General features: G+C 44.3%; 1 protein-coding gene across 1 annotated transcript in view; it reads right to left on the bottom strand.

Moving 5' to 3' along the window:
* The window catches only part of LOC129703906 (myoferlin-like), a 329,673-nt gene that overhangs the window by 181,691 nt on the left and 134,603 nt on the right, over window positions 1–13,379 (bottom strand). The window contains exons 21-23 of the mRNA XM_055646609.1: window positions 12,271–12,377; window positions 10,775–10,967; window positions 9,577–9,732 (exon numbers count right to left, since the gene is read on the bottom strand). Coding sequence (XP_055502584.1) covers window positions 9,577–9,732; window positions 10,775–10,967; window positions 12,271–12,377 — 456 coding nt within the window. The remainder of the gene's footprint in view (window positions 1–9,576; window positions 9,733–10,774; window positions 10,968–12,270; window positions 12,378–13,379) is intronic.

The raw sequence follows: 13,379 nt of genomic DNA, 5'->3' as shown, positions 1-13,379 counted from the left end.
ACAAGAAGCTGCAGGAGCTGGAGGGAGACTGTAGAAATGTTGCAGCCAGAACCAGCTAGCAGCAGCCGTTAGCGGGGAATCCTCCGGAGAGGTTTCCCTAACGGCTATTTTTAGCACAGAACAGCTGTGCCCGACGTTGCTCCCCGCACCGGCAAGACACTGCTGCCGGGCGGGAAACTAAGCTACACGGCCCGGGGAGTTTCTAGACCAAGTCGGGTCTATTTTTAGACGCAGTCGTTCGGCGCTCCGCAGCTGATTAAATCAGCTGCACCACCCGGGGAGAGAGAGAGAGAGCAGACATCGGGAACAGCAGCCCATGGACCTGTGCTACGGGGTCTGTGGGGCTGCGGGAGGAAGGACGTTCCTCCGAAAACGGCAGGCTGAAAACCAGTACAGGTAAGAACAAATTTCCCTTACCTTTTTTGGTGCTTTTTCCAGAGTGCTTGCTGAATTCTGAAGAGACTGGTATGTTGCTGAACAGAAGGGAGCCACCTGAGGAAGGCAGGCCACAGCCACAGGTGGTTACTGGTGGGATGCTGAACAGCAGGGAGCCACCGACTGATGTCAGTATAGAGCTGAAGGGCTGTTGTTTAATGACCAGCAGCAGCCAGCTATAAATGTCGGCACCAGCATCTCCCAGATGGGAGCGAGTGCCAAACTTCACCCTAAATGGGTAGAGGTGCCCGTGAGGACCAGGACCATGGGGAACGGTCCAGTGCCCGTAGGCATGGGGACGGGCTGTGGGATATACCGCGTGCGACTAGTGCCCGAGAGCACCAAGGTCGGCAGGAGCGGTCCCATATATTAAGCACCCGCGACGACGAGTGCCCGAGAGCATGTAAGTCGGCTGGAGCGGTTTGCTGGAGTAAAATTCTCCATATTGGCAGGCTCCGGGATTGGAGGTAGCCACAGTGGGCAAATAATAATATAAGTCCCACAGCAGTTTCCCATATGGGCTGCATGAAATGTCGGACGCCTCTTAGGAGGGTATGGAAGGTCTGACGGGGTAAAGCCTGAGCAGGTGATGGAGCCACTGTCCCCTATTGAAGGGGGGGGGAAACAACCTGCCGAACATGATGAGCAGTACTGCCAGCAGAACTCACGGAGAAGGATTGCGAGAGGATGGCTGTGAGTATTGAAGGACTGTGTGTCCACCCATCAACTTCAAGCTAATATTTTTGCTGAAGTGTTGGCAAGGCTTCTATACCCCGGAATATTGTGCTGCTCTTAATGTAGCCATTGTTACAGGTGCATTTGCAGACATGTTGGGAAGGCCGTTAGGAGTTGGGAAAATCCGTAATACTCTGAAAGGTCTCATGGCGGGCATAACAGCTTTGGCCCGCATGTTAAATAAGGTGTACAATATTAGTGACCACAAGGATGCCATTAGCACTATTTTTTTGGAATGTGCAGTTTGAAGGGCCATTAAGCCAGCTCTAGACCCTAGTTCGCTATACTATGTAAGCAAAGGGCTATACACCCCGTTATTTGGGGGGGGGGGGGGGGAGACCTGTCTAAACAGGTAAAGAATTGGCGAGGAGGCTTCACTTTGGGGCTGATTAAAGCATCCAAAGGTTATCTGGGGAAGACATTAACCTCATGTGCATCCTAAGAGAGGTAGTGTTTTTGTATTATACTACAAAGAATTGGGCAGAGGTACCCAGCAGCAGCGTCCTGTTTAGGGTTTGGGCCGGGACGACCACTGTGGAAGATGCATAAGTAACATTAACCATTAGGCTCTCCACAACCGCATATGAAACCAAGAAAAATAACTTGGTTACCACCAATACCATGGAGGTAGGTGAATTTGGGGCTCCAGCATTAATAGGGAGCACGGAAGTTGGAGGGATATTGCAACTTCATGTTGAAGCATGGTGTAATATATCTATGGACAGATATATCCTTAGCAGTTTTAAGGGATATCTGATAGAGTTTCTACACAAACAAAACCCTCCAGTACAACATATACCGGACAGATATACATGCTGGTAATGGAATAAACCAAACCTGAACAACAGGATTTGTCTCAAATATCTTTATTAGAAATAAGAAAGATGGGGGTTGCCGTATTATTATGGATTATCAATACTTCACAATGTTGTGCAATATATTCATTTTAAAAATGGATATTTTTAGCAGTGCTAAAGACTTAGTGTTCAGCAGACTACTGTATGGCAAGTATTAATCTTTAAGATCCTTGCTACTCAATATCCAACAGGGGGAAAAATTTTAAACCAGCGTTGGGACTGTGGCAGCACCAAAATCATAGAGTAATGGTATAGTTGGATGATATCCTTATTGTGGGAATAACTTATGAATCGGCATGTTAGCCAGTGGTTGCCACTAAACTATTGTTTGAACAGCTGGGATTCATTATCCATCCACTTAAGTCAAAATTGACACCATTAACACATTTAATATGTTAATGACTTTACTAATATGGAAAGCCACAGAGTTTAATGGGTGCATATATTATAGAGGTCATTTATTTTGGCCAAGGGGAGAAAATGATAGAAGCTATAAAAGAATTACAATGTGGGGAACACAATGTTTAGTATTGCTCCAAACCCAATAGTTATTCACAACCCGTCTGTGCTATTACAAACAGACGCCAGTGCAATTGGTTATGGTACAACTGATACCATCTCGAGCTATGGGGGAGATGGAATATATAAGAAGCTAACCTACATAACACTAAGGGTTAGAAATGTTAAGTGCATTTCATGGGCAAAAATCTTATTGCTCAGGAATGAAACTGCAGCATGCTAGATGGTAGATAGATAATACCTCGGTGATGGCATATTTAAGTCATATGGGTGGAAAGATATCGCCAGCTTGTGATGAATTGGCAAATTAAAGTTGGGAATGGTGTGTCCAAAGGAATATTTGGTTATGGGCTACATATCTACCAGGGATACTAAATCAGTGGCAGACACCAGGCCACGAAAAATTATTGGAAGTACTAAATGGATGTTGGATAGATGGTATTTGCTAAAATCAGTAAAGTAGGTAAGGCCGGATATTAGAATTGCATCCGGGGTTAAATCACCAGTTACCGAGGTATGTATCATTGATACCAGATCCTGAGGCAGAAGCTACAGATGCTGTTTTCACTGCACTAGGGGAGGGGTTTTCCATTTATGTATTACCTCCTTGTCTAGTTATAAATTTGGGGTACGAAGGGACATTCAACAGGAATCGGCATTGGGGATGTCTTAGTACCTGATTGGCTTACCCAACTATGGTTTTCCCGGGGTACAGGACATGGTGCTGGAACTATGTATAACGATAGCCGTAGTCCTAAGTTGCTGGTGCATCCAGTAACTGAGGATAGCTATCCATGTCATAGAAAATATTGATTTAGTAGGTTGTAGACTCTATAACACCGCTATGGGACATGGGGCTATCGATGGAACTGTGGACATGATCACAGCAGCACGAAGAAGGTCTACTCTATAACAGTATTTACGTCCTATTAAAATGGACTAATTACTGCCATGATAACTTTCTGGACCACAGAAATAAGGATGTTCCAGGGGTGCTACAGTTGCTTACCAGCCTGCAATATGGAGGACTGTGTTTCAGCACTGTGAATAATGCCGAAAGTGCATTGTCAAGTTATTTATGGCAAGAAACAGTAACATAACTATATTTGGAATGTAAGTGTGGCTTTGATCTTGCTAAGGAATTGGTCGCCGGCTACAGCATTAAATCTGGATAACTAACTAGAAATGGTATGCTGATAGCGCTAGTCACAGTGTATAAGCTCCAGTTATTGCTAAAAGTAAGACTGGATGGCTTCACTATTGCGGCACGAAGATTGAGGTTTGTGATCCAGGACCGTATTATTAAACAAAATAGGCCAGGATTAGCGGGGCAGGTCATAGAATTGATGGCCTACCCGGAGGACAATGCCTCTGTATAGTAAAGTATGGTTTTGTTATACAGTAAGAAAAAAGGCTATCAGAGGCAAGGAATTGGCGTTTAATCAGCTTTAAGATACTGTACCATAGAGTGTAACTCATATCCCATATTTCTGCCACCGCGAAATGGTCTGATAGGCGGGAGTGGACAATAACATATTTCATTTTCACCCCACCAGGGCTGCAGCTACATCTGCAGCAAAACGCCTTGATGTATCCATGGACCAAATCATCAGGATTGCAGGATGGTTGTTGGAGAATACGTTTCAGAAATGTTAACAAACCAGTTAGCAGTATGGGAACGTGTTTTCGGGGACCAATTTTAAGTTCTGTATGATAATTTATCCCTGAAGAATACAGGGTTATGATTTCAATTAATTCGATATTATTTATCATTTCCATTAAATAATTGGTATGAATGCTTTGAATATAATTAACAATTTCTCTCTAACTACCAAGGCAGTTGTGAAGCATGGACTCGTTTCCACGGCATGAGGTCACAGAGCTTTGAAATCTTTCATGGAGTCCCTCACGTGACTCCGAAGTAAAATAGTAAGATTAAACGAGAACTTACCAGTTTGAAGTTTGATCTGTATTTTATGAGGAGGAACGTTGAGGGAATACATGCCCTCCGCTCCCACCCTCATAGGGTCAAATCTTGAGCTGGTATCTCTTTGATAATCTTGCTATTTTAGGTCAATATAGGGTATCTGTGACCTCACACCGCTGCTTTGAAGGATGACACGCATGCGCGTAGCGGGTTTCTTTCATGTATTCCCTCAACGTTCCTCCTCATAAAATACAGATCAAACTTCAAACTGGTAAGTTCTCGTTTAATCTTACTATTTTATAGCAAAATAGACACATTCATAAAACCATATTGCATGACATATTGTTCACAAAATCTGAGAGTCTGAGGAACGGAATGATTGTAAGTTTTAATATTCCACGGGCAGGACTACACTTTCTCTCTTCATATAGAATGGATAAAAGCAGCTAAATCACTTGAAAAGGTAGCAAGGAAAGGAAATGTGTAGTTTCACAGGGTTGTTTCAATTTGAAAGCAATGAACCTTGAAAATCAATTCTGAGACACTGTTTGGTTCAGTTAAACCCCAGGAAATTATGTCAAAAATAAATGCACCATCTTAATACTTAAAAGGAAGCTATTATTGACTTTATTCAGTAATAATGTGAACAGATGCTACACTTGTATTGTGGTTTGGTGTGTGGGTGTGGGGGAAGGAATCAGTTTCTGGTTGTGGTTCTTCGAAACAAGACATTTCACTTGAGTGGGTCCCGGAAGTGTTCTGGGATGTCAGTTCAACCTCAGGAACAGTGAGAGCTCAGCAATGTGCAAGAAGGAACTGCAGATGCTGGTTTAAACAGAAGATAGACACAAAAAGCTATAGTAACTCAGCAGGACAGGCAGCTTCTCTGGAGGGAAGGAACATGTCGCGTTTCAAGTCGTGAAATGTAGATAAATGTGAAGTTATCCACTTTGGCGGCAAGAACAAGGAGGCAGATTATTATCTCAATGGTGTCAGATTAGGAAAAAGGGAAGTGTAATGAGACCTGGGTGTCCTTGTACACCAGTCACGGAAAGTAAATATGCAGATACAGCAGGCAGTGAAGAAAGCTAATGGCATGTTGGCCTTCATAACAAAAGGATTTGAGTATAGGAGTAAAGAGGTCCTTCTGCAGTTGCACAGGGCCCTGGTGAGACCACACCTGGAGTATTGTGTGCAGTTTTGGTCTCCTAATTTGAGGAAGGCCATGCTTGCTATTGGGGCAGTGCAGCGTAGGTTCGCAATGTAAATCCCTGGGATGAAGGGACTGTCAAATGAGGAAAGATTGGAAAGACTGGGCTTGTATTCACTGGAATTTAGACAGATGAGAGGGGATCTTATAGAAACATATAAAATTATTAAAGGACTGGGCAAGCTAGAATAATGTCCCAATGTTGGGGGAGGCCAGCGCCAGGGGCCACAGTCCAAGAATAAAGGGGAGGCCATTTTAAACGGAGATTAGAAAAAATCTTTCACTCAGAGAGTTGTGAATTTGTGGAATTCTCTGCCACGGAGGGCAGTAGAGGCCAATTCCCTGGATGAATTTAAAAGAGAGTTAGATAGAGCTCTTGGGGCTAGTGGAATCAATGGATATGGGGTGAAGGCAGGCACGGGTTACTGATTGTGGATGATCAGTCATGATCACAATGAATGGCGGTGCTGGCTCGAAGGGCCAAAGGGCCACCTCCTGCACCTATTTTCTATGTTTCTATGGTTCGATGAGAACTTTCTTCAGACTGAAAGGGAATCGAGAGATATCGACAGTGATGTGGAGGGACATGGAAAAAATGAACGAAAGATATGCAAAAACGCGAGCTCAGCAATCCTGCACTTCAGTTCTGAAATTCACCAGGAACCGTGGGGAGCATATTTCGCTTGGGAAGCTAACAACCCAGCAGTATAAACATTGACTTCTCAACTCAAGTAACCCTTGCTTTCCCTCTCTCTCTCCACACCCCCCCCCCCCCCCCCACCAGTTCTCCAACCAGTCTGAATGTCTCCGACTAGTTTATCTTTTTACTTTGTTGTTTCCTTCTCCCAGCTAGCAGAGTCGATAGATATGGGGAGAAGGCAGGAACGGGGTAATGATTGTGGATGATCAGCCATGATCACAGTGAGTGGCGGTGCTGGCTTGGGGCCGAATGGCCTACTCCTGCACCTATTGTCTGTTTATTGTGCATTTTCCTTGATGTCCACCCGCCTTTGTCCTGGTTTCACACCTTACACATCCTTATCTATGTATCTCCCTCTCCCCTTACATCAGTCTGTAGAAGGGTCTCGACCCAAAACGTCACCCATTCTGTCTCTCCAGTGATGCTTCCTGTCCTGCTGAGTTACTCCAGCATTTTGTGTCTATCTTTGGCTTAAACCAGCATCTGCAGTTCCTCTGTGTCCCTTGAGTCTGAAGAAGGGTTTCGGCCCGAAACGTCGCCTATTTCCTTTGCTCCATAGATGCTGCTGCACCCGCTGAGTTTCTCCAGCAATTTTGTGTATCTGCAGTTCCTCCTTTAGTTTTAGTCTTAAAAATACAACGCGGAAACAGGCCCTTCGGCCCACTGAGTCCGCGCTGACCAGCGATCCCCGCACACTATCTAACACACACACACACACGATCATTTACACATTCACCAAGCCAATTAACCTACAAACCTGTACGTCTTTGGAATGTGGGAGGAAACCGGAGAACTGGGAGAAAACTCGCGCATGTCACGGGGAGAACGTAAAACTCCGTACAGACAGCGCCCGTAGTCGGGATCGAACCCGGGTCTCCGGCGCTGCATTTTGCTGTAAGGCAGCAACTCTACCGCTGCGCCACCGTGACTGCCCAGTGATAAGTGAAACCTATGGGTGTTGGCATTTCCAGATGCCTATTGCCCTCAGCCTCCTGGCAGGAGATGGAGGCGAGTTAATACAGTACATTTTAATAATCACACACAAGGTAACCATGATATTCCTGTGACGGAGGAAATGAATGTTTAGGACAGTGAATGGGGTGCCAATCTAGCATGGGTTTTTATTTTAGACATCTATGGACTTGCACACATTCAACTGGGGGGGGGGGGGGGTTCAATTGCACTGCAGAGATGCTGGAAAGCTTAGTGGGAGTTCAGGGATTTGACATGTACTGTAGGATGTGTTTTGCAAACTGCTTGGAGTTGCAGAGTGTTTAGTCCTGGCCGTCTGGTAACCCAGGTCTTGGTCCATGCCTGCATGCAGCATTTATTGAGGGTATGTGAATAGAATTAAATTATTGCACAAATAACTGTCCTATCTCTAACCCTGGGATGGAAGGAAGGTTATTAATTGCAACAGTGGCACACCGGTGGAGTTGCTGCCTTACAGCACCAGAGACCCGGGTTCCATCCCGACTATGGGTTCTGTCCGTATGGAGTTTGTCCGTTCTGCCCGTGACCGTGTGGGTTTTCTCCGAGATCGGTTTCCTCCCACACTCCAAAGACATCCAGGTTTGTAGATTAATTGGCTTGGTATAATTGTAAATTAGCCATAGTGTTAATGTGCGGGGATCGATATTCGCACTCGGTGGGCTGACGGGCCTGTTTCCGCGCTGTATCAATAAACTAAATAGGTGAAGATAGTTGGCCTTCGGCACCGCTCCGATAAACACTCGACACAACTTTCATGGAGGTAGATGTTTCATCCGCAACCAACAAAGCTATCCTCCTTCACACAAGCTCCACATCCCAACCTTCCACCTCCTTAAAGATTTCTCATGATCCCCACAGACTTAGTTTTACTAGGGGTCCTTGATGCCATGCATGGTTAAATGTTGCTCAATGCCGAAGACCGTCTCTCTCCACTCACCTCTGCAATCTAGTTCTGATTCCCCATTTGAACAAAGGATGAAATTACATCCAAAGCCAATGAGACACTCACTCAAATCGACCATGATTTGGACTCTCCTGCTCTCAAATAAACCATTGCTGTGCAGGTTATGGTCAATGCAAGAGACATTGGTCCTCAACCATTAAAAACGTCTGTATCCGACTTCCTGCCCAAGCTCATAGATGTAGACACTTTGCGTAGAGACTGCCAGAGTAAGAAAAATTATGCTTTGCCAAAGTTGTCATCTTCAGAGGGGAAAAAATGCCCATTAAATTAGGTATAGGATAGTTAAATCATAAAACAATTCGCAGTCTGCTAACACAAACATAACAGCAGCTCAAATGATTACTGGAACGACTTCAACACATAATCCACCACAACTAATGCAAAAATAATACTGCAGAAATTCTCATGTTTTGTTTCTACTAGTTGTGGAATTTCAAGAAAGCTTCAGCTTGGCTCTGACTAGTAATAAATAAGGTTGGAAAACTAAACTAAAGTAGCACTTGGATTCCAAAAGATGCCAAGGCCAGCATTTTTATCTTGATTTTTGAGAATCATTTAATATCGAAATTAAATAGAAACGGAATTGTTAAATCAACGCATCAGCAAGTGGTAAAGAATGCATGTTTCCGCAAAGTAAACGGCAACAATTCACAAAGCTTTCTTCAAAAGCATCTCTCAAGTATATAATGCTACCATACTTGGTGAGAAGGCAGGCACGGGTTATTGATTGGGGACGATCAGCCATGATCACAATGAATGGCGGTGCTGGCTTGAAGGGCCGAATGGCCTCCTTCTGCACCTATTTTCTATGTTTCTATGTTCATATTAAACACCTGAACACCTCCACCTCTAAACAGGGCACCAACTGTACTTGGAAGTGCAGTGTCATTCCTTCATTTCAGTCAACATTATAGTGCTCCTACGAATTACTCTTTGGGGAATTCTCTTATCACATGGACTAGAGTTTGAAGAGGTCACACAACACACCATCTCAAATGCAGTTTGAACTGAAAATAATTGCGTCTCCTTGCCAATATCCCACAAATAAATTAAAACTTACTCCATTTAGCAAAGGAAGGGAAAACATGAATATAATATCTGGAAATATTATACTATTATATCAGATCTTAAGAAAGCAATATTGAAATGATCTTTGCAAAATTTGACAGAATAACAGCAAATAAAATGCTTTAAGAGCATCACTATATTAATGTCAGCTGTAACATTCCTGGCTACCTTCAAGACTATTGTCCGTGTCTTTCCACAGTATCTGCCACAGGCTTCCTCACTTGTAGTTGAGTAGAGCAGTTCGTGAGCTGGAATGCGGGCATAGGCAACTCGTTTCTCATCGCATATCATCCAGATGATAACATCGGGCATGCTGTTTTGTGGCTGGTAGGATAAATCAAAGGAAGATCTTTACCATTTACTGTGGTTTTTCTAGCATATAGCAATGAGTAAGACAAAAACTAGGCACTTCATTTGTCATTTCCTGCTCAGAACATGGGATACGTATGGCTTTTCAACGCTTTCTATTGCCTTTCAAAATACACACGTGCTTTAAACTAAGTATTTCCACAAAATAGTAAAAGCTACAAAATGCGGGCTTTAGCCTCATACACACTACTCTCCTCACCTCAACTGCCCCAGCTTGCTTGACTGACTAATTTTGGTTTTGCACCAATTTCCTTCATTGCAAACTTCTTAAATCTCCAAATTGTAACTATTCTGCTAAGAACTGCACTTGTGGATGTCTAGTGCAATGCTTTGCAGTTCCCCATAAACTCACGTCTGAAACACCGCTCCCACCCACTCCTTTAACCGCACTCTTTGGATATACGTAACATTTACCTTCTCTTCTGATTTGGTTTGGTATTGAAATGTATGCTACAGTATTTCTTTGAAGCATTCAGAATTGAACCACGCTACATAAATTAGATTTGCAGGGACCATGTAATCCTGTGCTACCTGCTCCATGGTCGGATAGTCGGCGACTAAACCGTCTCCCCCACCTGGTTTGCCAGGTGAGGAGGGGGCTGTGGACCCCCAGCAGGGCCAAAAACAAGACGTGTCAAACGGCGGACGAGCTCCTAGCGAGCCAACGGCCACCCACACTTCAGTAGAAGTTGCAATCACTGTCGTACACAGCATTGTAAGGAATGATGGCAAAGCACAAACACCAAAATCCTATACTTCCAGCGGCGGAAGTCCGCAGGAACTGGAGGACAGAGATGTGCGCTGCGTCCGTCACCGTTCCCGTTGGAAACCAGCACCACTGCGTTGCTAATGTTTTCAACGATGATGAATTACTATAGAGAGCTAGTTTTCAGTTAAATGCAGATGTTATCCAAGCGATAAATTAATTTTGATGACGGGTGTAATGAACACTGTGCCGACATGAAGATGGTGGAGAATGCAAGATATGACCACTAACCTCCTCAGACAATGATTTGAGGTCCTCTAGCCAGCTTTCCATATCAGGGATTGTTTCCTTGGGATCACTTGCTTCGTTTCGCCAGGTTTGTGCGGATTCAACAATAGATGCCAGTGTGTTTGTACGCAGCTTGTGGATTTGCAAATCCAGCTGGGTCACATTAGGTTTACCTTCAACAACTGGCAAGGGTTGGCTGAAATCAGAAGAGAGATTGTAACGCAAAGCTCACCGAAAGGGACTGTCAACCCCAGCCAAGTAACTGAAGATAGACACAAAATGCTGGAGTAACTCAGCAGGGCAGGCAGCATCTCTGGAGAGAAGGAACGGGTGACGTTTGACAATCACAATAATACTTTATTAGCCAAGTATGTTTTGCAACATACGAGGAATTTCATTTGCTAACTCTTTCAAGAGTTTCAAGGACACCTTACAAAAACTTAGCAGGTAGAGGAAAAACATGTAAGGGGAATGAAATAAATAGTAGAGACATGACTAGTACACAAAGTAAAGACAGAATTCAATACAAAACACAGTATGAGGCAATTAATGCACAGATGAAAGGGACGGCACGTGAGGCTAAGGATAGGCAGAGGTGAAGAGATGGGTCTTGAGGCGGGACTGGAAGATGGTGAGGGACACGGAATTGCGGATCAGTTGGGGGAGGGAGTTCCAGAGCCTGGGAGCTGCCCTGGAGAAGGCTCTGTCCCCAAAACTGCGGGGGTTGGACTCGTGGATGGAGAGGAGACCAGCTGATGTGGATCTGAGGGACCGTGAGGGTTGGTAGGGGGAGAGGAGGTCAGTGAGATATGGGGGGGGGAGATGGTGGAGGGCTTTGTAGGTGAGGATCAGGATTTTGTAGGTGATCCGGTGGGAGATGGGAAGCCAGTGAAGTTGTTTGTGGACTGGAGTGATGTGATGCCAGGATTTGGTGTGGGTGATGAGTCCGGCGGCTGCGTTCTGGACCAGTTGGGAGTCAGTGGAGCTGATGCCAAGGAGAAGTGAGTTGCAATAGTCCAGTCGGGAGGAGATGAAGGCATGGATGAGTCTTTCAGCAGCGGGCGGTGTGAGAGAGGGTCTGAGTTTGGCGATGTTGTGGAGATGAAAGAAGGAGGTTTTAATGACATGGCGGATGTGAGGCTCAAGGGAGAGGGTGGAATCAAAGCTCACGCCAAGGTTGCGGGCCTGGGGAGATGGGGAGACAGTGGTGCCGTCGATGGTGAGAGTGGGGTTATTGATTTATATATATGCACTGAATATTACAAGGATTCACATGTTTAATCAAGAATTTCATTATTAATGTTTGATGTTTTATGTATCATTCCTAACTATGTCATGTTGTCACGTGGGTGGAGCACCAAGGCAAATTCCTTGTATGTGAATAATTGGCCAATAAACATTCATTCATTCATTCATTTCTCCATTTCCAAATCATGTTTTATCAGGCTCCCCATCAGCACAGCTAAAATTACTTTCATAAAGAATGGGGAAAGTATTACCTGCATTCTTCTATAATCTGTTCAATAACTTTGAACCAGAATTCAGCTAGTAAATCTTCTGCAACTTTGGCCAACACAGCTGTCTTCAATTTTGTTAAGTTCACTTCCTAGAAGGAAAAATGTTAATGGGATTTTTTAGCTAGCCGCTGAGCAAAGTTGAATAAAAAGCCAGGTTTAGATAAGATGGCTCCATACACATCGATGTTGGTGAACTTCCTCCAGAAGTGTTAATTATGATACCCATCTTTATTGTTATATAAATCACATTATTTAAATTGGGGTGTGGGGTGGAGCAAATACTGCTACAAATTTAAGGCAACTATATGCAGAAGTTCTTACATAGACACATGGAAAATAGATGTAGGAGTGGGCCATTCGACCATTCAAGCCAGCACCACCATTTAATATGATCATGGCTGATCATCTAAAATCAGTACCCCGTTTCTGCTTTCTCCCCATATCCCTTGATTCCTTTAGCCCCAAGAGCTAAATCTAACTCTATCTTGAAAACATCCAGTGAATTTGTCTCCACTGCCTTCTGTGACAGAAAATTCCACAGATTCACAACTCTCCGGGAAAAAAAGTTTTTCCCCATCTCAGTCCTAAATGTCCTACCCCTTATTCTTCAACTGTGACCCCTGGTCCTGGACTCCAACATCGGGAACATTTTTCCTGCATCTAGTCTGTCCAAACCTGTAAAAATGTTATATGTGTCTACAAGATCCCCTCTTATCGTTCTAACATGGTTGCTCAAAGTTTGTAGAGAGTTGCTTTTTCACCAGGTCGGTGGCATTCCTATTGATGGTACCTGTGTTCTACAGCAGCAAGAACTGTGTTGTAGTTGCTTGTTTACTGAAGAGTCGGTGCCACATTTAATAAGGAAGGGGCCAAGTACTTTGTTGGCACACTGATCAACACTCGCCATCAAGGTTCACAGATGGAAGACAACAACAGACAAGGTACATATGATAAGCATTTGTCGGCACTGGAGTTTAGGTGGATGAGGGGGACCTCATTGAAACTCACCTAATAGTGAAAGGCTTGGATAGAGTAGATGTGGAGAGGATGTTTCCACTAGTGGAAGAGTTTAGGACCAGAGGTCACAGCCT

This window comes from Leucoraja erinacea, chromosome 15, assembly GCF_028641065.1.
Source record: "Leucoraja erinacea ecotype New England chromosome 15, Leri_hhj_1, whole genome shotgun sequence".
NCBI classification, from domain to species: Eukaryota; Metazoa; Chordata; class Chondrichthyes; order Rajiformes; family Rajidae; genus Leucoraja; species Leucoraja erinaceus.
This window is presented reverse-complemented; position numbering and strand designations above follow the sequence as displayed.